Raw genomic sequence first — 22,146 nt, forward strand, 5'->3', positions numbered from 1 at the left:
CTTATGCGTACAAGTATTCGTCTGGTTTTATGAAATTATTTATCTGCGAGAATACAAGAAATCCTGTATACTGTAAATCACTATTTAATTAAATTATCTCAGCGGTGAGATTTGATAAATAGAATTTCTATACTAATGAATTGTAGGACAAAATTAATTTGACTTGAGAATGATGTGCATAAAACTTGATCAACGGAACTATGTACTCATTCAGAATCATTGACTTCTATTGACAATAAGCCTACAATGAATTTTCAACAGAGCCATCGGATAATTCAACGTTTGCCTTTAAAATTGGGAAACAATGCATAAAACAGAAGACAGTCTGACTTCTAATTGCGAATACTGTCAGGAGGATCGATATTATATCAAGATCCTTAAGACGAAGCATGAAGCGTAGAAGACTAATTCACGTACCTTGAAATACTGATGCAAGGAGTAGGCAGACCAGAAGTAGGCAGAATTTCCCGCAGCTACGTCGTCCCATCGTGTCCTTAAAGAGGAGAGCCCAGAAACACCGCGGTACTGCGCAGTCAATTACGGACGCGTAAAACGCCAACCGCGAATCTGTCCATATTACGCATCATTCACTGTCCGAAATTATACGATCACGACCGCCTCGTTGAAAAAAACTTTCCGAACGAAATCTGTTTACATGCTTGCACTCCCTTGCCCGGCAAGGCGAAGGTCGCGGGAAATCCGAAATGACGCGTCACGCGTTTTTCGCGAAACGATTAACTTCGTTTAGAGTCACCTTGTCACAGGACACAGATGTCTTCCATTAAACAAATACACACGCCACACGTGAAGGGAGGGTGAAGGGAGGAACAATTAGCAGTTTGAATTGACCACTACGCGACGCCTCGGTTTCGCGATTCCGCGGTTCGCGCCTAAATCTTACGTAACCTGAACGTTTTAATCGACACTATTCACGCGCGATTATAAATTTCGAGTCGCGAATACTGTCAATTATTCGATATAAAGTAACAAAAGAAACTCGCGACAATGTCGTACGTCGAAATGACACGTGATCTCGCACACGACCGGCACGTACACGACGCGATTGTCTTTTGGTGGAAATCGTTCTGTACATACAATTATCGACGAACACGGCGATCACGGAGTACGAAATAACGTTTAAACAATGTCACGGTAATAACGCGTACTTTTCGAATGACTCTAATAACAACGCACGATCGTAATGATATCGGGAGGCTGACGTACACTATCTTCTTCCTTCGACGTGTGGCGCACTACTGGCTACCCTTGCCGGTAGTTCCCGACGCGTCGCCGGTAGCGTAGGTGGCGCTACAGCACCGGCGCGGTTTGATGAACCGGCGGGATTCGAATCCGCGACTGGGTCGCAACAAGTTGCATTGCGTGGCTCGTCCCGATGCACGGTTGCACCATTTCCAGAACGTGCATTCATTGAATACAGTCCGCGAGTACGCGGCCAGAATAACGAAGCACAATCGACTGCGAGCCATCCGATGCAGTTCTAATGAAATTCAAGGGTGGAACACGAATCAATAAAGTATGCGATTATCTAAGTAACGAAACAGTCGATCGAAACTATTGGCGTACAATTAATATTTCATATATTGTATACTGAAAGAAGAACGTAACGATAGAGAAAAGGATTTCGTTCGTGATCGCATTTATTACATCGTACATACTCAAAAAAAAGGATACCAATATTAAAAGGTAAACGGGAACTTGTAGCCTCCTGTTATCTCGGTTTAGGACTCTCAGTGTTTGTAGTTAACGATCCGTCTGAACTGTAATAGACTTTCTGCGCAAATCAGAAATAATGATTATCCTCGTTGTTTATTAAATCTCAGAGGAATTACCTACCCTGACAGGCACACGTTCCTTCCGATAACTGGACATCGTCGCTGAGACCGATTTACTAATTTTTCTTTTTCTAAATCAAAAGAACAAATCGAGCATGAACGGACAGACTTTCAAATGACAATTTTTCTCAAACGAATGAAGACTTACTGATATCCTCTGCTACTACTACTAACGTCTATTGTATCTTTGCTAGTATAACTAATTGCTGCTAAACATCGTTCCTCGTCCATTGGGTTCTGACAATTCGCGCGACCCTTGCCGAACTTTCCCTGCCAACAATCCTTAATCCTTTCCAGCAATCCCTTACGAGGTGCCTTCGCTGGACACGTGTCAGGCTGACAGTACTCCTTATTTTCATATAAAACAGCGACTCTAAATTGTATCGAAGGAAGAAAAATTCAATTGCGATCTTGCATTTACAAACTATATTCTAATATACATATATATATGACGATTGCTATAAAAATAATTATTTGATTGTCAATCTTTAACGTAATTTGCATAGACTGAAAAACGTACGGAGGATCCCGTGGCTCGCAAGGACCACACTCGTCGGAGTGCTTCACGAGAAATCTGTAACAGACGAGGCTGAGGCCTACCAGCAACCAGACCAACAGCGCGCTCACCACGGCGATGGATATTAATTCCGTCGTACCCAGCGTGACCGTCGTCTCATCGTCTGAATAAAAAGGAGCGACGTTAGAAAGCGATAGAAAATTCGATTACAAATTGGATCAGGCTACTTTCTCTCCTGAACCTTTGTACAAAGGTGGCACGCCTTCGTCCGGCTCGGCGCTCGGTAGCGCTCCCGGTTTGGGCATCATCTGATACGCTCCGCTTTTTCTTCCTTTCGCGGGACCGGTTCCCGCGCCTGACATGGAAAACACCACGAATCATGGAAGCGCGGCTGCATTGGGAAATTACGAATAAGGAGAGGAATAAGTTACCAGCTTCCTCTAACGTGGTGATCACTCGAAGAACACCGCCGAACGCTGGGTACCATTTCTTACCGTCGAGGTGCGGCTGCACCTGGAAACCAAAGACGTCTGCTTACGGTTTCACGCTTTGTGTAGAGTAAAATTGTACAAAGTTCTTTAGGAGAAAGCAGGGTAATAAACGGGCTTAGAATCGTGGAAACGTAGGACGGTCGTACAGAGCGAGAACGACGAGGGAGAAAAAATGTAATGCCAAGTAATAACGTGTATTTATGCGCCCTGAATGAAAATGTGCAAACTTGAATAATGGTAAACGATATCGAATACTCTGCACGCGATGGCTTGTTCACGTAGTTTATGCATGGAAAACTGCCACTTCCGATCACGGCGACTCACAACGTACGGATTGCTGCAGCCAATCGTAAAACTGCTGGTTGAAACTGTCCACTTCCGTTTTCCCCTTCGTCTTCGAGGAGATGCATTTCACGCTGGCTATGTAATATTTAACTAATACGAATGTCGATCGTTCGCTGTACAACGACTGCAAGGTGTTCTTCTTAAATGGTAACGCGATGCTGTAAGAAAATTCTCGCTCAATGCTCTTCTTCGTATTCCTGGTGGAACGAGAACATGATTGAAGAGATCGATACCTATTCGGCTCTTCTTCGTCGTCCAGGAAAGGAAGAGGGACGATAATCGATTCTTCGCTCCTTACAGATACACTCTTGCTTCCTTCGATAGTACATTCGTAAAATTAATTACACTTCTTTTAATTAAAAAAAAGAGTTCATCGGAACTCACCAGAATTTCTGTTTTTGTGTTTCGACGTGAGTCGTTTCTTCTGTTTAAACGTGAAACGCTTTATTTCTCGTTTGTTGTAATCAGTTGAAGCTAAGGAATAAACGATAATTAATTAGATATATCCGAGTGTATCATTTTTATATCTGAACATCCGCAATTCCTAAATCCCAATCCTGTCGTATACAAAACTTGGCTGTACTTTCGTTTACAAAAAAAAAGGTTTTAATCGGAGAATAAATAGTTTTCGTTAACTGCGCGTATATGGAAATAGCAGCCGCAGCTTTCTGAGACACCCTGCAAAATACCCATGAATACTCGATGAAAGGTCGTAACTATGCTCTTACAGGCAGGATAGGTAATAATTCCATCGCATGCGACCGACGATCTCGGCGGCGTGATTACGATCGGTTGTATTTTCGCGTGTTTTATCTCGTTGGAGGAGCTCAGCCAGCCGACTCCGTTGCTTCCGAGGAAAACTTTCAGCTGCTCGTACAGCTCGAACAGCTTCCTCGCGTTCCGATACTTTATGTTCCCGGCGTAATAGGAGTGTCTGGTGAGAGGCAGGATGTAAACCTGCAAGTAGCCGCCCATCGTGTCCGCGAGGGCTTTCAGCATCAGGTGCTTCGTTTTACCTATCGACAGCTTCCGCACGCTCTCCAGACAAATGTGAAAGTAATCCATCAGCAGCGCGATGTACCGATCGTTCTCATAATTTAGAACTTTCACCTGGGGAATCAGAGGGTGGATGAGGGTGCGTACGCGCGTTTTTTTTACGGGGAATCGATGATACTTCCTTTAAAGTGGATGGGCTCGTGCGATCAAGACCCTGAGCTATCGGTTTGATCAATTTAAATTTCTATTATGTATAACAAAAAAATGATATTTGCAACGTACCGAATTATCAGCTAAAAAATTAGGATTCTATCGAAAAACATAGGATGATTGTAAGAGGTATAGGAAGTTAAATGATATCGAGTTAACGGGCCAACGTAAAATGAAGTCTACCTTTGGTAATAGATCTTGAAACATCCTCCGACTATTTAAGATAATAAACTCCTCCGTGGTCCAACAATGTTTACCAGCGTCAGTTTTCTCGAATAACACCGTGCCAACATTTTGTTCATGCTTGAAAGTGCTAACACCCATTACCCTAACGTTTCATTAATAATAGAACATGGGACTGAATAGTACTACTTTCTTATTATTTTATCATTTAAGGCTGGGAAATGTTGATGACATTTACGATTATGTGTGTACCTTCGTAAATTAATGAGAGCAGATGCCACAAGTACCGGAAAGAACCATATGAAGCATGATCTCATACTCCAATCGGTAAATTCCGATTAGTCTGATTTCCCCTTGAGAAATTTCGAAAAATTTATACCGATCCTTTGAGCGTTCCCTAATCATCTCGCCACGACTTTCTCTCGTTTGATTGCGTGACTGATTTCAGATGCGTGAACGGGCATCTGTCAGACGAATAATTCGTAAACGTCCCAAAACGTATGTACGATTGTATTTCGTTTTTGTCTTCAACTAAGAATCGAAGACAGATTAAATTAATACAATTTCCTTTAATCAGTTAAAGTGTTTACATTTACAATTCGTAAGTTGCAACGTGTGCATTAATTTTTTTTTACAAAACGCTTCATCAAGTTTTGTAACACTCACCGAAAATTGAAAATTCTTCGTAGGAAAAGGTTCCTGGGTCTTTACAATAAGAGTGTATGTATTTATTTTACATATTCCTTAATTAATTCTTGTTTCTAAACGCAACGAGGGACATTTGGAACTCATAACTCAGTGATGTCTAATTAGTAATATTAAAAAATCCTTCGGATACATTAATCTCATCGCCGCCTCTTAAAGGGATCATCTGGAATTACGCGTTCGCCGGCTTCATTTTGCACAAGAACCGCAGGTGCAACATCTTCACTTCGTCCTTGTTCAACTTGACGACACCTTCTTGGTTATCGATGGACAACAGCGTGCCCACCGCTTCTCTGTCCTCTCCCATGATCACTTTGACTCGATCCCCCCGCGATGGAACTACCGGTTCCAAGTCTTCGCAAACTAAATTAACTACCCGATCCTCCACGGGTAGGAAGACCGCGCACATGCCACCCTGTTCGCAAATAAAATCCATCGATTAATGAAATATAAAAACGCTTAACGATTAACGTTTAAAGTGAAAATACTTACGGATATTCCCCGAATGATACCCTGTTGACCAGCCAAGGCAGGATCCTGATGAGAATCACGGATTCGAACTTCGATGTCTGTGGTGTGCCATTCGGTTCCTCCGATGATTCCAGAGCCAACGCTGGTGTCGAGACCAGCGCCAGGTGTCTGCGGATTGTATGGGCTACCTGCAACACCTACAGAAACAGTCATATAACATAATATTCTAATCTGAAAATTAAATAAAATACCTGAACTCGAGAACAGAAAAGTTACCTGGAGTCATGGGGCTATAACCCATTGGCGACGGCGTGGCAAACGCTCCGTGAGGACTTGTAGTATAGCCGGTACCACTCGGTGAAGGAGTAGCGACGTATCCTGCGGGGCTAGGACTCGCGGAGGCACTTCCCGCCGGGCTAGGACTCGGTTGGTACGAGCTGAAACTTTGCTCCGAACCATACATCGTCCCTGGCGTTTGCGGTGTGAACGGTCCACCAGTAGAAGGGTAACCCGGTGCATAGCCCGGGGATCCACTCTCCTCCATACTGTACCCGTCGAAGTCGTTTGTTCTCGCTGGAGTGTTGGTAACAGTCGGATCCCAAGCTCCGGATTGTCCAGGTGTACGCGAACCGTCGTGAGATGGAGTCATCGAGCCATAATGAGGTGTACGAGAACCATCTGCAAATGTACGATGTTAAGGATCGATGCAATGTAATTTATGCATTTGAGTTTGACGTACTTACTCTCGTACATAGGTGTCTGGGAGCCGTGCATAGGTGTCTTGGACCCATCTCTCGCGTACATTGGAGTCTGACCTCCTGGATACGCTGGCGTCCTGTTGTAACTGCTGAAACCTCCATCTTTCGTGAGAACTGCGACGTTCGCGATGTGAGACCTGTCCACGGATATGGTTTGACAAGTCGAATGTAGCTCGACGCGTGCAGTGGTATCTGTGGCGTCTTTCACTATTCCGACGTTTCCTTTGTACGGTCCACCAGTTATCTTGATGGTAGTTCCTATCAATTCTCTGTCACGTCTAGCTCCACCACCGCGGCCCCTGCCTCTTCCGCCACCACCTCTCGCGAAGCCACCTCTGTAAATTTGTCAATGTTCATTTATAACAGTAGATTTAAACAATTACTTTGACTGATCATAAAAATGTTCTACTGACCCACTGGGATGCATTGGAGACGCGATTCTCGGTGACATGAATCCTGCCACTGGTAACATGGACGATATATTGGACTTGTTTCCACCGGAGAGTTGTAAGTGTCTCGTCTTGCAAACGAATATTCCTCCGTTGTCGACGAACATCCGCGAGTGCAGGAACGCGAAGCTTCTGTACAAGTGTTTAATCTCGCCACCTCTGCCAGCGTGTGGTCCGTCCACTACTTTCACGATATCTTTCTTTTGTATGGTGTTCTGTTGAGAATCTAAAGCTACGGCATTTCTGTTTTCGCGTCTCTTCGTAAGTCCCTGGGGTCTAGCTTCTATCACCTTCCCGTGCATGGAGAGCACGTGGAAATTCTCACGCTCGAGTCGTACGATTACGCCTACGGTCTGTGCGTCTAATTGTACTAAATCGCCCCACTGAAATTGTCCTAAGCTGTCCACGCCTGTTGCCATGTCAGAACATAATTGCAAATCCCTCGGAAGAACTTCGAGCTCGTGCATCGAAAGATCGGAAAATAAGACTACTCTATTTTGCTCCACTCGAACTATCAAGCCAGTATCACCCTCGTATCTTCCAGCTACAACCTGCAAATAACCGAAGGATAAGTTTCCTAATCGCAAACTCTTACGAGTAATATTCGATGTGTCAATTTCTTACCTTCACGTGATCACCCATAGTGAAATATTTCCGTAACTCGGAAGCTTGAAACTCTAAGGCTTCTTTAAGCTCTTCGTGTTTCGGCATGACCATTATCATGTTTCCATCTATCGAAACGATCTTTCCCTGCAAGTTGATCAATTCACCCTCGCAGACTTCGACGTTGTCGCCCGTACTGAAGGAATGAGTCACCGCAGCGTCTTCTTTATTACCAATCCCAGTACTGGGAGTTCCGCTTAAATCTAATTCGACGCCTTCCGGAGCTTCCTCAAACCGTTCGAGTTCAGACAACGTTGGCTTCACGCCTTCAGCGATAATCGCGCTTGTTGTAAAGTTTTTGTACAAAAATCTGGAACAGTAATAAGTCTAAATATATTGATTTCAATGAAAATTTTATTATGAACGACTTATATTGATGCTTACCCTTTTCTACTGTATCTGTTTCCTTCGAAAATTAAAAAATCACCGTCGCTGGTCACTTCTCCACCGATAGCACGAATTGCTTCGGGATCGAACGGTTTAGCCGGCGGTCTTCTTTTCTTCTTCCGTTTCAACGCCTCCGATTCACTTTGCGCGGTTCTCAGAGCACCGCGCGGTCTCGTATAATCGATTCTAGGCAATAGTTTCAAGTGAACCTGATTCTGTGCCAGATCAACGTAATCGACTTGTGCTATATCGTCTTTGTAAATTCCTCTCTTTAGCCTGACCCATTGCTTCGCTTTCAGACCTGTCTGCTCTTTAACAACGCGTAGCACGTCGGTCATTTCTTTGATCGGTACCATCTGCTGTTTCCAGATACCCATCCTCAAATTTCCTACGTTCTCAATAGCAGCTTTCACGTGCGGCTGTTTATACGCTTCTATGTAAATGTATCCTTTCACTCCCTCGGGAGCGACCACAGATTTTATTTGAAGTGGCTCGTTCGAGAACTGGTACGTAATAAACTTTCGCATCAGCAGTAGGACCGTAGCTTTTTCTTCTCCAATGCGACATTTGACCATCCATAAATTCGGATCCTTCACGCCTGGCAGCAAAGTTTGTTGAGTGATTTCATCGCTCATTTCTTCGCCACCATCTCCGAAGTGGCGAGTGGCGAGGGACTCGTCTGCATACTTCTTCCTCAGGTACTCCTCTATTTCATCTTCCTTCTGAGAACTAAAAATTACGTGATTAGTATTACACAGTTCTGATATATTCGGAGATGAAATACTTACTCCCAGAGATTGGTTCCTCTGCGTCGACCCTCGATTTCCCTAGCAGTTGGGCCCAACTCGTCCACTTCGTTCCCAACTATACCAATTTCTTGGGCACCTTCTTCCCACTCATCATCATCCTCGACTTCGTCGTCTACCTCAGCTTCATCTATGATGAAATCACGATATTTGTCCTTCTTCTTTTTCTTCCTAGGCCTGTCATCGTCTTCCTCTTCTTCTTCCTCATCGAACTCGCTACTTCCGTCCAAATCCTCTCCTGAAAGCAATAAAATTGAACAAAGGGACTCATAATCGTAAAAATATGAGTAATAGTGGGAAAAGGAAAGTCAGGTAAAGTGAGAGAGGGGGTAGGGTAAGACTAACAGCAATCTAACGGAACTTTTAATTTTACCTTCAGGTTCTTCCTCAGGTTCCATTTCCTCGTCTCCAGACCTAGCTTCCTCTGCTTCGTCTCCTCTGCCATCCTCAGAACTAAACAGTTAACAAATGCTAGTAAATTGTAACGAATACTATCCTTAATAAGAAGTCTCACCTAAAAAGATATCTAACCGTGTTAATCGTAGAAAGTTTCTACTTCTTCGAACAATACGATTCATACTATTATTGAAAAAATATCTGTACTGATTAAATTAACACGAACTATATGAATATATAACAAATGAATATCCAATCGAAAGCCAATCACCTCAGAACTCAATGTAAATGTCATTAGTAAACACTTGCATGCTAATAGACAAAAAGTAAACGCATACAGTGCGTCATTTCTGAAACCTCATGCGTTCTATACGACTAATGTAATAAAAGAGTGATTACCCGGACGCTGATCGAGATCTTGACCTCCACCTGGTCGGACTTCTTGATCGCGATCTCGAGCCGCTTCTGCTTCGGGAAACACGATGCGATCTGTCGCCGATACTTCCACCATCGCTGCCGCCAACAGATTTCATCGAACGATTCTCTTCTTGTTCACTTTCACTGCCGCCACCGCCGCGATCCCTTTCATTCTCAGAAAGATTGCTCGCCTCCGAATCCGACATTTCGTCAAGAATTTCCCGCACGTAGTAATTAAACGAGAAACGCAATAAATACAACGACTTGGTAGGTTAACGGAACATCACGAAGTACACAGACCTTCGGCCACGGCCGTCTCGTCCACACTGGCATTTTTCATAATTTATCCTTCGGCCAGAAAGTGGGGGCGACGCGACCATGGTGGGGACTGGTACTTCATGGGGGTATGCTAGGCATTGTCAGCGAAGGCGCATGAGGAGAATAGTAGTGGGGAGCGAAATACGGGCGAAAAAGAGGGGAAGCGAGCCGTGCGGGAAATTATGAGAACCCTGATTTTGGGCACTCCGTGGGTTGTAACTAGGCGTCTAAAAGACATGCGCCACAGCTAGAGATGGCATGTGACTGCATTTACACTGTGCCCAACCAATTCGGAGGATTATCCCGGCTCGTATATATCTGTCTATGATAATACACTGTTTACAAACGGGAAAGGTTTTTGGTTATTTGAATTTACAAACGAAATAGTTTTTCGGTTTGATGTATACGACAATTTCGTATAACAGCGAAGGATAAGACACATGGTCTGACAAAATGGTGAGGAACGTAAGAGAATTCGCAAGGTATAAAAATTACGTTTTATTCTAATGCTCTAAACTATTTCAGTATTCCTTGCTTCATAAAATAGAAAATGCTCATGAAGATAGCATATGGACCTGTGCTTGGGGCTCTCTCAAAAGGAGAAAAGAGCCTCAGCCAGACAACGAGGATTCGCGGTAATTATACTATCCAGTTTACATAAATTATTGTACTATCCAGCATTTCTCTTTGTAACAATCTTTTATATATTACAGTGATTCTATACAAAATGAACTGGAGGAGACGGTAGAATATCTGGTAACCGGCTCGGTCGACGACGCTGTCAAAGTTTGGGAACAAAAGGAGAACGGCTTGCAGCTTAAACATAAGCTAGCTGGCCATTCACTCGGCGTAGTATCCGTCGCTGTGAGCTGCGACGGGAGAAGTGAGCAACCTATTTAAAACATTAACAGTCATAACTGATTTGATGCGATGCACGTTGGTATTTAAACGTATTTTTAGAATGTGCGTCCAGTTCGCTAGATTCCAGTTTGAAACTATGGGATTTAGAGACGGCAGAAAAGATATCGAACATCGAAGTAGGCCCTGTGGACATTTGGACAGTAGTATTCTCACCGGATGACAAATTCATTGTGTCTGGGAGTCATTCCGGCAAAATACATCTCTACGGAACGGAAAGCGGTAAACAGGAACAGACTTTGGACACCAGGGGTGGAAAGTTTACTTTGAGCGTCGCCTATGTATGCATTTTTTAGATATAGATCGACCAGCTTTTTCAGGTTCATAGTATTACTCGTTTCAGAGCCCTGATGGGAAATATATCGCCAGCGGAGCGATAGACGGGATCATTAATATTTTCGATGTTACATATGGAAAAGTTTTACGTACATTGGAAGGTAAATAATTTGTTCCTGGCTCGTGTTCATCGATGACGCATGATCTCGACTGTTTCAGGCCACGCAATGCCCATCAGATCTCTTTGCTTTTCACCCGATTCCCAGTTACTTCTTACCGCGTCGGATGATGGACACATGAAATTGTACGACGTGTAAGTATTTCAAATACTTTTATTTTACTGATGAAAATTGGGAATGTAGGAAATTGGGAAGATCAGAGATTCATTTTATTTCCCGCGTAGGAAAGATGCTAACTTAGCAGGAACCATGTCGGGCCACGCTTCGTGGGTGCTCAGCGTTGCTTTTTCACCAGATGGACAACAGTTTGCGTCCAGCAGCTCGGATCATTCGGTAAAAGTTTGGGAATTAGCGCAGAGACAATGCCTGCACACGTTCAATGAACACAACGATCAGGTGACGTATCGCAACTTCGTTTATAGCTTACAAGGGGATTATACGGGTCTGGGATCACGGATTTTGTTGAAACTTCGTACACTTGTAGTAGTCCACTAGGACAGCATATACACCTTCAATGTTGCCGCAAACATCCAGAGGTTTTCGAGAAAATTGCAAAAGAAGTTTGACGCGTCCTTATCTTCCCTTGCCTTACGACTATGAACAAGCAGTGGCGGCGGCCCAGTAGTTAACGTTCTAGCTTGGTAACCGCTGGGTCGATGGATCCGAGTCTCTTTCGTGTATTTTTTTTTTCTTCTTTTTCCCCNGGGGAAAAAGAAGAAAAAAAAAATACACGAAAGAGACTCGGATCCATCGACCCAGCGGTTACCAAGCTAGAACGTTAACTACTGGGCCGCCGCCACTGCTTGTTCATAGTCGTAAGGCAAGGGAAGATAAGGACGCGTCAAACTTCTTTTGCAATTTTCTCGAAAACCTCTGGATGTTTGCGGCAACATTGAAGGTGTATATGCTGTCCTAGTGGAGTACTACAAGTATACGAAGTTTCAACAAAATCCGTGATCCCAGACCCGTATAGTCCCCTTGTTAGATTAAACGTGAGCTACGGAAACGATTAAAATTGTTTTGATACTTTCTCTAGGTCTGGGCTGTAAAGTACAATCCGCAGAAGAACAGTATAATAGCGTCAGTGTCTGAAGATAAGTCAATTAATCTTTACGAATGTCCGTTGTACGATAAATAAATTTCTCTATCAAATGCGATAAACCCGTATACTTATTTATTACTTCGATCATGTTCACGTACATATGTATCGTTTTTTACATATACCAAAGAATGTAACGATATTTCTTGTACCAGGAACGAAATTATTAGTAGTTAGTAGCTATAAATTTTATTGTACTGCAATTATCGATATACAAATCATTAAGATGTCTGCCGAATCTAGAATACGGTATAACGAAAGACAAAGTCCACTTAAGATCTAAGTAAAGGATGAAGATTACAAAAGAACTCCGTATCCCGGTGTACAGACCAAACGCCGTATAACAAAGAAAAGGAAATTCAAACGACACCCTGATATGGTTCCAAGTTGGAAGGGTTAAATCTAATTAACTCGAACTGGAACAGGGTTTAAATGATCAACGATAAAAATCTGCTCTCTGTATCGCGTCAAACGGTTTCCTTCTATAATGAGATTTTCCACGCAAAGCACGTAGAAGGAAAGATGACGCGACATAGAAGAAAACTTAAGAAATATTTCACGCTCTCTCTCTCCCGCTCGCCTCGACAATTTTTCGATAAGAAACAAACGTATATTGAAAATAAACATCGTTAAACGCCGATCGATATTATTTTAAACTTTCCGATCCGAGCACATAATTGATCCGTACACACTCTTAAATTGTACCTACATGTATTTTTGGAAAGGGAACAACGGTCGGACACTCGTTACATGCAAATTGATTTTTGTACGTAATGCACATGTTAATGACCAAAATAGAAGCTGTTTCAACTGCTTGTTCGTTTGAATAGACTAGAAACTTAAAGTAAGAGGGTTTACAAAATTTTGTCCACTTCGCGCAATCCCAGTTTCAGCGTTTTTTTTTCTGTTTGCTTAGACCGCTACGATCGATATAAACATCACTACCACTTTTACATTTTTCCACATTTTTTTGTCGCGTCGAAGATGTGTCCAAGTATTCGAATCTCTATCGCATCATCATCATTTCTATCAGTCTTTGAAAAGTGATCAGACTTTGTATTCGTCACTCAAAGGAATACAAATGTGTCCTCTTTTTCTTTACGATCGAAACAAAATACAGATCTTGTTCCTTCTTCACGAATTTTTATCTATTACGAAGATGTACAGAGACATACCTTCTGCGATATACATCGTGGGTCGTAATATGTAATCACTAAACTTTCTACATTCTTCGTCCGTGTTCAATATATACAAAGTTGAATAAATAATCGAGCATAATTACTGCTACGTACTACCGATTTTTTGAAATTTTCTTCACCGTAATCGTGGAATTTCTCAAATATTAATGTATATACAACACGCAAAGTGAATAGGAATGATGTGTTATCAGGATTTCCGGCTATGTCACACTTTAATTGTACCTTTGTTCAAGGATAGAAAAAACAACAGGTAGAAATTGCATCCGAGCGCGTATGCAATGAAATTAATGAGATACCATGAAAAATTTGCAGCGCCTTTTAAAAACGATGAGGTAAAAAAAAAATAAACCTTTAACTTACTTATCGAGTACTCTTAACGCGTACTGCGTGCCGATTCGCGGTCGACACCGGTAAAGCAAATGTACAATGACTAGCCTGAAACAGAAAAGCGATACTACGAGAAAAGAAACAGTTGGTTTACCTCGCGACAGACTCTCCCTATACGGTCGTCACCCTCGTCGAAGCTGTGACTATGTCGCTGTGACAATCGGTCCCTCTGTATTTTCCCTCGCTCTCGTCCAGTGTCAACTTGGTCGACTGCGAAGTCGAGACTTCTTGTTTCGGGTTGTAATTGAAAGGCGGTACGATCGCGGACGCTGGCGTTCGCACGCCAGCTGCCCCGTTCACGGAAGTTTGCGCGACAGATCCATCGGCGGAGTCTACCCTGATGAAGGAACCGAGGCGCGATATCCGCTTCGTAGGATCGACCTCCGTCACGGAAGAGTCGACATGCTTACGCAAGACGACCGGGTTCTCTCCTGCGTCCACTGTGTCCCTCTTGTCTTGGCTGGACTTTACGGGAATCTTGCAGGGAGCATCGTTCATTCCGCTCAGATCGCAGGAGTTCCTGTACTTCGCCTTGCTCGGTTGGATGCCGACTACCAGCGGTCTCTTCAATTTCGATTTGTACAAAGCCGTTTCGGGACGATCGTTCTCCTGCGGCAACCCCTCGAACGTCGAGCTTCGGAACAATCTGAAAGCGGGAGCATCGTCGCTCGTCGGAGACGGAGCGTCCACGTCGTCGTTGGCACAGTTACCAGGCTGCAGCCACTGCCTAGTATCCGGTTTCTCGAAACGCTGTCTACTCTTGCTCTCTTCCACCTTCTTCCAGAGACTCGCGATCTTGCTAGTCGCTTCCTTCGCCAACCTTCTCGTCTGCATTCCCGTCGACGAGTTCGAAACTATGCTAGAATTGCTGCTGGACCTCTGCCCGAGGGGACCTACCTTTCGAAACGTCTTACCATTATCTGCTTGCGCAGCATTCTGATTGCTGACCGGTATCTTCGGAGTCGCAGACACTTTACTCGCAGGCAACCGTTTCGTACCGACCAGTTGCAACGGCAACGCTTTCGAAGGTTGCATCTTTTCGGTCGCGTTCCCCTTCGACGACTTCATCTGATGCACTTGCTGAGGTTTCGGCGGAACCTTCGGTTTCCCCGTAGTCGGATGCACCTTGGACGTCGCGCCTCTAATGGGTTTCGCGATTTTCGTTTTAATCGGGGAAGAGGACGCCGATACCACTGTGGGCGCGTTCTCCACTTCCGGTTCGTCTTTGGTGAACGTGCCTTGTCTCTCCAGAGGTTTCACGGTTAATTCCGATTTCACCTCCTGTTGATAGTTCGAAGAGGAACAGGTCGGAGGAGTGCTGTGCCTCTTGACCGATTTTGTGAACGTCATTGACGATCCTTTCTGAGGAACCGAAGCTCTCTTCGCGACCACGGATAAATTTTTTGTTTTCTTCTCATCCGAAATCGCCTTCGGACTCGTATTCGACGGTTTCGTAAACTCCCTGGTGGCTGAGCTCGGACTGTTGTTATTCTGTCTGAGCGTGGTCGCTCTCGTAGCTCTCACTATGGGCGAGGTGTTGCTGCGTCCGATAGGTATTCCGCTGATGGGGTTCACCTGTTTCAACGGGGACGACTGCGGCGTCGGTTTGCGCGTGATCGGATTCGAATACAGAGCTTTCCTCCTGCCTCGAATAGCTTTCGGGCTCTCCGGATCCGATTTGTCTGTAGCATTGGAATCATTGCTGAGATCCCTCACCATTCCTGGTTTGATTATTCGCGGCCTCTTCGTCTCCCGAGACGGTCCCTCGGTGTTGTTCGATTCGTCGTCGCTCTCCGTATCAACGTTATCGGTGTACCTGATGTTCTCTTGCGATCTAGGCGTCTCGATCTCCGTTGTCTCTTTACGGAGATCCTCTAGTTCTTGTACATTCTCCATTTGTTGTTGTACGCAGGAACCTATCAATTTCTTGGAAACGCCATTGACAAATCGCATCCGTAGATTCCGTTCCGATTCTGACTCGTTAGATGCCAAATTGATGTTCTCGTATTCCAGCAATCCTTCCTCCCCGCTCCCCTTGTTTGACTCGTTCAACGTGTTTAACACTATCGTTGCATTTTGTTGCAACAAAGTTTGAATCTCGTCCGACTGACCTTTGTGAATCCTTTCCTCTGTTACGTTCGCAGCGGCGTTACTCTCTCCATCCTTGAATACAGATTCCGAATCGTCCAATGTCCTCGTCCGATACCTTTCTCTACTCTTCTTCTGCTCGGCGCGCTTCTTCGCCAACGCTTTGCAAGCAGAGAATTTCGACAGCGTTGGAATGGCAGACTTTACAGGCGACACCGATCTCGATGGTTTATCAGGATTCTCTTGTTTCCCGTTTGCTTCTTGGTCATCGTTCTGCTGATCCTGGTTCAGGTCGGGAAAAGGATTTTCCAACACTTGCGTTCGAAACCTGGCTCTATCTTCCTGCCTACGTTGCTTCGGGGTCAATTTAGAAAAAGGCGACAACTTGCAACGTGGAACCCTTTCTTCATCCATGCTGCCGTTCTTTTGTCGGTCCTCCTCCTCCTTCTTTTCCATCTCAGCAGCTATGGTGTATGTCTTGTATCTGTCCTTGGCCAAAGTCCGTTTCTGTTTCGGCGTCAAGTTTCGGTGGATCCGTTTTCTTGGCGTGGACTCGGCCGAGCTGGTGCCGCAATACTCCGATGAGATCGGCGTGACCGCCTCGTCGGTGTCATTACCCGCCTCGTCGATCCTCTCGATGATAATCGGATGCGGCGCTTCCTCGGTGTGCAACTCCGCGTCGATGCACAGCGTATCACTGCATATGGTCTCGGTGCCGTGCTCTATCGTCGACTCGTCCATCTCGCAGACTTCGTTGAACAACGAAGGAGGATTTATATTCTCTAAGCATTCGCTCATGCTATTGTTCGTGCTGTGCATGGCCTCGGCGTAACGCATGCACGTCATAGAGAGCACGTTCGCAACGGGCTTCAGTAAATCGAACACTGCGTCGCTACTGGTGAGATTGTGCGTGTCCTGTTCCTTGGAATCCGCTACCTCCGACGTGATACTCGCTACGCTCACCATACTGTTTTCCATGTCGCCGACGTCCGGCAACTCGTCCATCATCGAGGGCGGTTTCACGTTCTCGAGATGCGAGCCGGTACACTCGTTCAACAGATTCTCCAAACTGCTGGTGTGACTCTGAGTCTGACTGAGGGCCCGCTTAGCGACGACGCCGAGAGGAAGAGACTTTTTGCGACAACTACGGAAATCGTTCTTCGGCTGCATCGGAGGCAATGACGTGGAGTTACATCTGTCTCGATTAACGAATGATTCGCTACAGTCACCCGAACCGGCGTAACTAGCTGTCAACGATAACAAGCTTCCCATCGACGAAGGGGGCTTGATCGCTTCTAAATAGTCCATGGACGTCATGCTCGTCGTCTCCGACTCGTTCTGCCTGTTCCTGAGCTCCGCATCTACCGCCTCGGCCAATTTGATCGCTTCCATTTGGATGATCTTCGAATTCGTCATGTGCCCGCCGCTCTCGCTGCTGGCCGTCTCGTAGCACTCCGAAGTGATGGTGACTTGCTCCTCCGGCACGTCGCTCTTGAACGAAGCGATTATGGGAGCGCTGATACTGATGCTAGGGAAGGAAACGTCGTTCGGAGAATCCTCGTTCCACGTGTCGCTCACTATGCTCTGCTTCATCGCGCTCGAGTCTCGCTCCCGTATCGCTTGCGTCTGCTGCACCAAAGCTGCGGTCAATCGATCCAATGAGGCAATCATCGCATCCGGATCCCTTTGACGCCTATACGCGTCTTCTTTCTCCACGTGTTTCGTACCGTCAGCGTTCCTCTGTACCGATTTATGTTTCGAATCAGTCTCCTCTTTCTTCACGCCATCCACTTGGCACGTATCGTTCCCCTTGTTCGAAATGTCGTCGACTCGTCGTTCGCCAAATTCATTGTCGCGTGTACCAGATTTCACAGCGTTGTCCATGGTCTTTGTCAATCCGGGTTGGATGCACAATTCTAGAAGCGCTTGCTCCGATTGCTCGACGGAATCGATCGACTCGCTGCTCTCAGAGTCTGTCACTTTTGCGTAAGACTGCTGCATGGAGTTCTCTTGACCTTTCAACGACTCCGCTGTTTTCTCGTTCTCGCAATCATCTTCGACGTTCTCGAGAAGATCGTTGTGAATCAAAGAGGACATGTCTTCGTTCGATTGAGTATCGATGCTCGATAAGTATTGTTGTTGCGTCGGTTCTGTGTTGAACACTACGGTTTCTTGGAATATCGGACTGTTTCTCAGGTTCGAAGGCAGCGAAAAGTTGCACAGACTTCCTTCGCCCAGTATCGAACCGTCCTCCGTGTTTTTATCAAATTGGTGTTGCAGACTTTGATCGGGCTGTTCCACGGAGATGTTGGACGCGTCTCCCATCTGCGACAAAAAAATCGCGGGATTCAGCGAACGGCTGTACCAGAGACATTTCAAACGTTATCGTTACTTTATATAATATTTGAATAATTATATTTCAATAATTATGTACTGAAAGTCCTAATTGCATAAAACGGACGTTACCTGCGTAAATGGATTCTGATCCTGAAATTCCGGCGGGATGGTACTCGACTTGCTATCGATGTTCAAGACATCGGAATCTCTCATTTCTTCGTTCATCGTGGAATCGATCGATGAATTGTCCATTTGATCTAGCGCGACGCTGGTCTGATATCTCGTTAGATTCCTTTCGCTTCGTGGGACTTTCTCGAAATTGTTTCCTATAAACGAATGCCTGTGCCTGGAAGATAATAGTAGAGACTTTCTTATTTACTGAGAGAATTGAGTCGGGGAAATTGAACGAGACGACGGTCGAGTTATTCACCTGTTATTTTGCATTCCGATGTTGATGCAAGCTGTAAGCAAATCTTCGTCGTCCTCGTCACCGTCGCTAACTTGATCTAAACATTCGGAAGAGTCGTTTATATTTAATGTGCAAGGCATGTTACGCGTGTCGCCTTTTAGTTCAAATTCCTTACATCCTGAATCGCTAGAAGCCTTCAACGCACTTATCACGTACGAATTAACGCCGTTACCGTGATAATTCTTAGTGAATTTCTCATTTCTTTCGAACGCGGCGTTTTCAGTCGCCACACCTACGTAACATTTTTAAAATGATTAACAATCGAAATATTGCTTATTTTATTAAGAGTTTTATCCGACTTACTCTTCGTACAATTAGATGCTGCGTTACCGCCTTCATCGTATTGCAAATTATTCGACGATAACTGCGCTTTTAAGCTGTGAACAAGAAACAAAGTTTCAGTAGAAACTTCTATTACACAATTAATATAATAATTTCGATGACGTCAATCGATTTATGTACAAACCTTGACGGACTCTTCGTAGAAGCACACTCGTCCTCTTCGACGTTCTTAATACCCAATTCCTCCTTGTCTTGCAGTTTACCCTGCTCCTGAATCTTTTTCAACAAACTTTTCTGTCGACTGTCCTCCTGCAAGTCGGAAGCCGAGGCCGCTCTGGAAGAATTCAGGGACGTCCCGTGCGGCGTCCCTTCCGTGCAATAAGTCTTCACCGTATCCTCGTGAATAAGTTCCTGATCGTTGTTCGTGAAATAATGCGGTTTCTCCTCATCTTCCAAACTTCGCTCGGCGTAACGCAGACTATAATCGGTAGGCTGATCCAAATCGGTCTCGGCGTAATCGCTAAATAAATTTCCCTCCGCCGTTCGATGAGCGACGGTCGGCGAGATGGCTTTCTGCACGGTATTCAACGAATTGTGCTGATGCAGCATGGCTTTATCGTAGACGTTCCCGAAACTGATTCCCGTCTCTTTCACAGGTGAGTCTGTGCTGACGTACGACAACGACGACGAGTCGTCCATCCCAGATTTCGTGGTCACGTACTCCGTTTTCGTGCGGACGTTCAGTTCCGTTTCCTCGGAGATGCTCGACTGGCTGCCGGTCTTCAGCGTGGACGAGACGCTCTGCGGCAAGTTGTCCTCCACTGAAGAGTGCAACAAGTTTTGGGAACAGACGGATTCTTGGTCTGGAGCCGAGGACCACGATATGGTCGAGTTGGTGCACCTGAGATCGCCGTTGAAACCATCGGATGACTTCAAACGATCCGGAATGGCGTTTCTGTAACGCAGGGCGTACTTCTTCTCCGACTTGGAATGAGTCTCGCTGGACAGACTGTTGTCGAAGCCGACCGCGGAGTGTAACGACGAGGATTGTTGCTTCATCTGAACCTCGGTCGGCGACAAGCCGTTCATCACGTGACGGTTCACCCTCTCGAACATCGTGTCGGACTGGGTGCTCGTTATGGAGCGCATCGAGTCCCTGCTCTCGCTCCTGGCCACCCCGTTGCACTTAACGTTCGACGTGCTCGGTTGACCGTGCAACTGATAAGAACGTAAGGTGCGCGAGTTCATCCCTAAGAAGCTGTGCTCCACTTTGAATAACTTGTCATCCTTGCTCGTCGGCGACGTGCTCGGCTCGATGTTGTCGCAAGTTTCGGCCAGGTTCTGATCTATCTCCTGCTCGAGAGCCTTCTGCTTGCGAGCGACCAGCGTCGGCAGAGTCGGCAGGCCTAAACCGCGCGCGGTCGAGTCCAGATGCACAAAATTATTGCAGCCCGGTCTCGCGCTTAACAAATTTTTCAAAGCTGCGCTCGAGCCCATCGAGATCATTTTGTGCTTCGACTGAATCAGACTTCGGAGCATCGGCACGGCACCGAGGTCCCACAGCAAACGCTGATCCTGCGGACATCTGGCCGAAAGATTCCATAGCGCACCGCAGGCGTTGCTGACGACGGTCAAGCTCGGCGATCGAAGTTGCTGTAACAACACTTGCAAGCAGCCTCTCTCTCTCACGATGGCTCGGTAATCTTCTCGAACAGCGATGTGGCTAGAGACGTTCCTCAAGATACCACCAGCGTTCTCCACGATGGCCAAAGTCTTGGACGGTGCTTTGTAACTCAGCATGTCGACGAGAAAGGCCAGCGCACCGTCCACGGCGCAAATGTCTACCTTGTTCGTGCTGCAATGAGCCGATAGGTTCCAAAGCGCTGAGAGTATCGACTTCAACGTCGACTCCTTTCTGCCTTCCATCGCGGCCTTCATCAAACCTGTCACCGCACCCACTTCCCTCAGCGTCTGCTTGCTGGCCGTGTCGGCTCGCCACGAGAGATTCCTCAGAACGGACGCCGTCACTTGTCTGAGGTCGTCGCTCGGACTCCTCAGCTGCGACACCAACGCCTTCATGAACTCTCGGAAGGAGCACAACAGAGCTTTGTTGTTTCCATCGCCGAACGTTAGATTCGTCAACGCCATCCCGGCGTATCTTCGCAGGGTGATACAATTCTGATCGTCGCATTCGCTGCCGTGGGCCATGTGATCCATTTCTATCAGTTCGGCCACCGCGTGGAGTCCGCCGAGTTGGCACATGGCGTGGCGATGCGCCTCGTCGAAGGACAGCTTCATCAGCGCCGCTATCGTGGGTCCAGGGTGCCTCTCGAGGTCGTCGGGGATCTGCCCCGCCTCGAGCGACGTTCTCAGGGCCTGACAGTAGTCCCGCAACTGCTCGAGGAACCGGAGAACCCTCGCTTCTCGACGGCCAGTCCTCTCGTCGCTCTTCGCGTACACGATGTTGTGCAGAGCTCGCGACGCCCTTTCCCTGGTCTCGGGATCCTGCCCCGGGGCGTGGATCAGTTGCACCAACAATGGAAGGCACCCCGACTGTCTCATTATGAGGCAAGTGTCTATCGAGTTGCTCATGGAGAGCAGGGTCGCGCTCATGTCCTCGCGGCCCTCTGTACTACCCAACATTCCCAGAAGGTTGTAAACCACGTCGACTTTCGCTCCTAATCTCCGGTCGCCCTGCGTTTCCGAGGGACAGCCAAGAACCCCGCTCGAGTTCGAGGAGAAGCTCATCACGCTGGCCACATCCTGAGGAAGAGCATGGACGTAAGCCTCTTTTAATTCCGAATGCCCATCGCGATTACTTAAGGATGTATTGGCTATACAGTCAATCCCAAAAGTTTATGTACCTTAGAAAAACGCATTTCTTATAATTAAAAAGAAATCAGACGTCGGAAGAAGAATGCTAATAATAAATAGCTACGTGCTAAAA

The 22,146-nt window shown here is 45.9% G+C and overlaps 5 protein-coding genes across 12 annotated transcripts in view; 1 reads left to right on the top strand and 4 right to left on the bottom strand.

Annotated features, from left to right (window-relative positions):
* The window catches only part of Ror (tyrosine-protein kinase transmembrane receptor Ror), a 203,702-nt gene extending 202,459 nt beyond the window's left edge, over positions 1 to 1,243 (bottom strand). The window contains 1 exon segment of the mRNA XM_018036758.2: positions 418 to 1,243. Coding sequence (XP_017892247.1) covers positions 418 to 487 — 70 coding nt within the window. The 5' untranslated portion in view covers positions 488 to 1,243.
* A 411-nt stretch (positions 1,244 to 1,654) lies between these two features.
* LOC108632250 (uncharacterized) lies at positions 1,655 to 5,164 on the bottom strand. Its single transcript, XM_026819537.1, has 12 exons — positions 4,848 to 5,164; positions 4,596 to 4,740; positions 3,935 to 4,316; positions 3,591 to 3,680; positions 3,440 to 3,521; positions 3,193 to 3,364; positions 2,802 to 2,883; positions 2,612 to 2,725; positions 2,374 to 2,533; positions 2,002 to 2,226; positions 1,855 to 1,924; positions 1,655 to 1,792 (listed from the first exon to the last, which is right to left on the bottom strand). Exons 1-12 carry the CDS (start codon positions 4,910 to 4,912, stop codon positions 1,730 to 1,732), a joined length of 1,650 nt encoding a protein of 549 aa, XP_026675338.1. The 5' UTR covers positions 4,913 to 5,164; the 3' UTR covers positions 1,655 to 1,729.
* Positions 5,165 to 5,219: 55 nt separating this feature from the next.
* Positions 5,220 to 10,030, bottom strand: Spt5 (Transcription elongation factor subunit Spt5). Its single transcript, XM_018036714.2, has 10 exons — positions 9,630 to 10,030; positions 9,208 to 9,287; positions 8,817 to 9,072; positions 8,026 to 8,757; positions 7,603 to 7,951; positions 6,943 to 7,529; positions 6,515 to 6,864; positions 6,048 to 6,449; positions 5,793 to 5,968; positions 5,220 to 5,715 (listed from the first exon to the last, which is right to left on the bottom strand). Exons 1-10 carry the CDS (start codon positions 9,851 to 9,853, stop codon positions 5,473 to 5,475), a joined length of 3,399 nt encoding a protein of 1,132 aa, XP_017892203.1. The 5' UTR covers positions 9,854 to 10,030; the 3' UTR covers positions 5,220 to 5,472.
* A 193-nt stretch (positions 10,031 to 10,223) lies between these two features.
* LOC108632268 (WD repeat-containing protein 61) lies at positions 10,224 to 12,499 on the top strand. Its single transcript, XM_018036717.2, has 8 exons — positions 10,224 to 10,421; positions 10,491 to 10,600; positions 10,679 to 10,848; positions 10,926 to 11,164; positions 11,227 to 11,320; positions 11,379 to 11,472; positions 11,563 to 11,734; positions 12,375 to 12,499. The coding sequence occupies exons 1-8, from the start codon at positions 10,419 to 10,421 to the stop codon at positions 12,474 to 12,476; spliced, it is 984 nt and encodes a 327-aa protein (XP_017892206.1). The 5' UTR covers positions 10,224 to 10,418; the 3' UTR covers positions 12,477 to 12,499.
* The window catches only part of LOC108632269 (uncharacterized), a 30,129-nt gene continuing 20,473 nt past the window's right edge, over positions 12,491 to 22,146 (bottom strand). For 7 of the 8 annotated variants that reach the window (XM_026819554.1, XM_026819553.1, XM_026819556.1 and 4 more), the window contains 5 exons: positions 19,384 to 21,962; positions 19,221 to 19,294; positions 18,879 to 19,149; positions 18,578 to 18,794; positions 12,491 to 18,436 (listed from right to left, as the gene is read on the bottom strand). In XM_026819554.1, the coding sequence (XP_026675355.1) occupies positions 14,135 to 18,436; positions 18,578 to 18,794; positions 18,879 to 19,149; positions 19,221 to 19,294; positions 19,384 to 21,962 (7,443 nt within the window). In that variant the 3' untranslated portion in view covers positions 12,491 to 14,134. The remainder of the gene's footprint in view (positions 18,437 to 18,577; positions 18,795 to 18,878; positions 19,150 to 19,220; positions 19,295 to 19,383; positions 21,963 to 22,146) is intronic. The other variant, XM_026819558.1, reaches the window with a different exon arrangement.

Source organism: Ceratina calcarata, unplaced genomic scaffold, assembly GCF_001652005.2.
Source record: "Ceratina calcarata isolate Rehan_Ccalc_2016 unplaced genomic scaffold, ASM165200v1 scaffold153.2, whole genome shotgun sequence".
Taxonomy (NCBI): domain Eukaryota; kingdom Metazoa; phylum Arthropoda; class Insecta; order Hymenoptera; family Apidae; genus Ceratina; species Ceratina calcarata.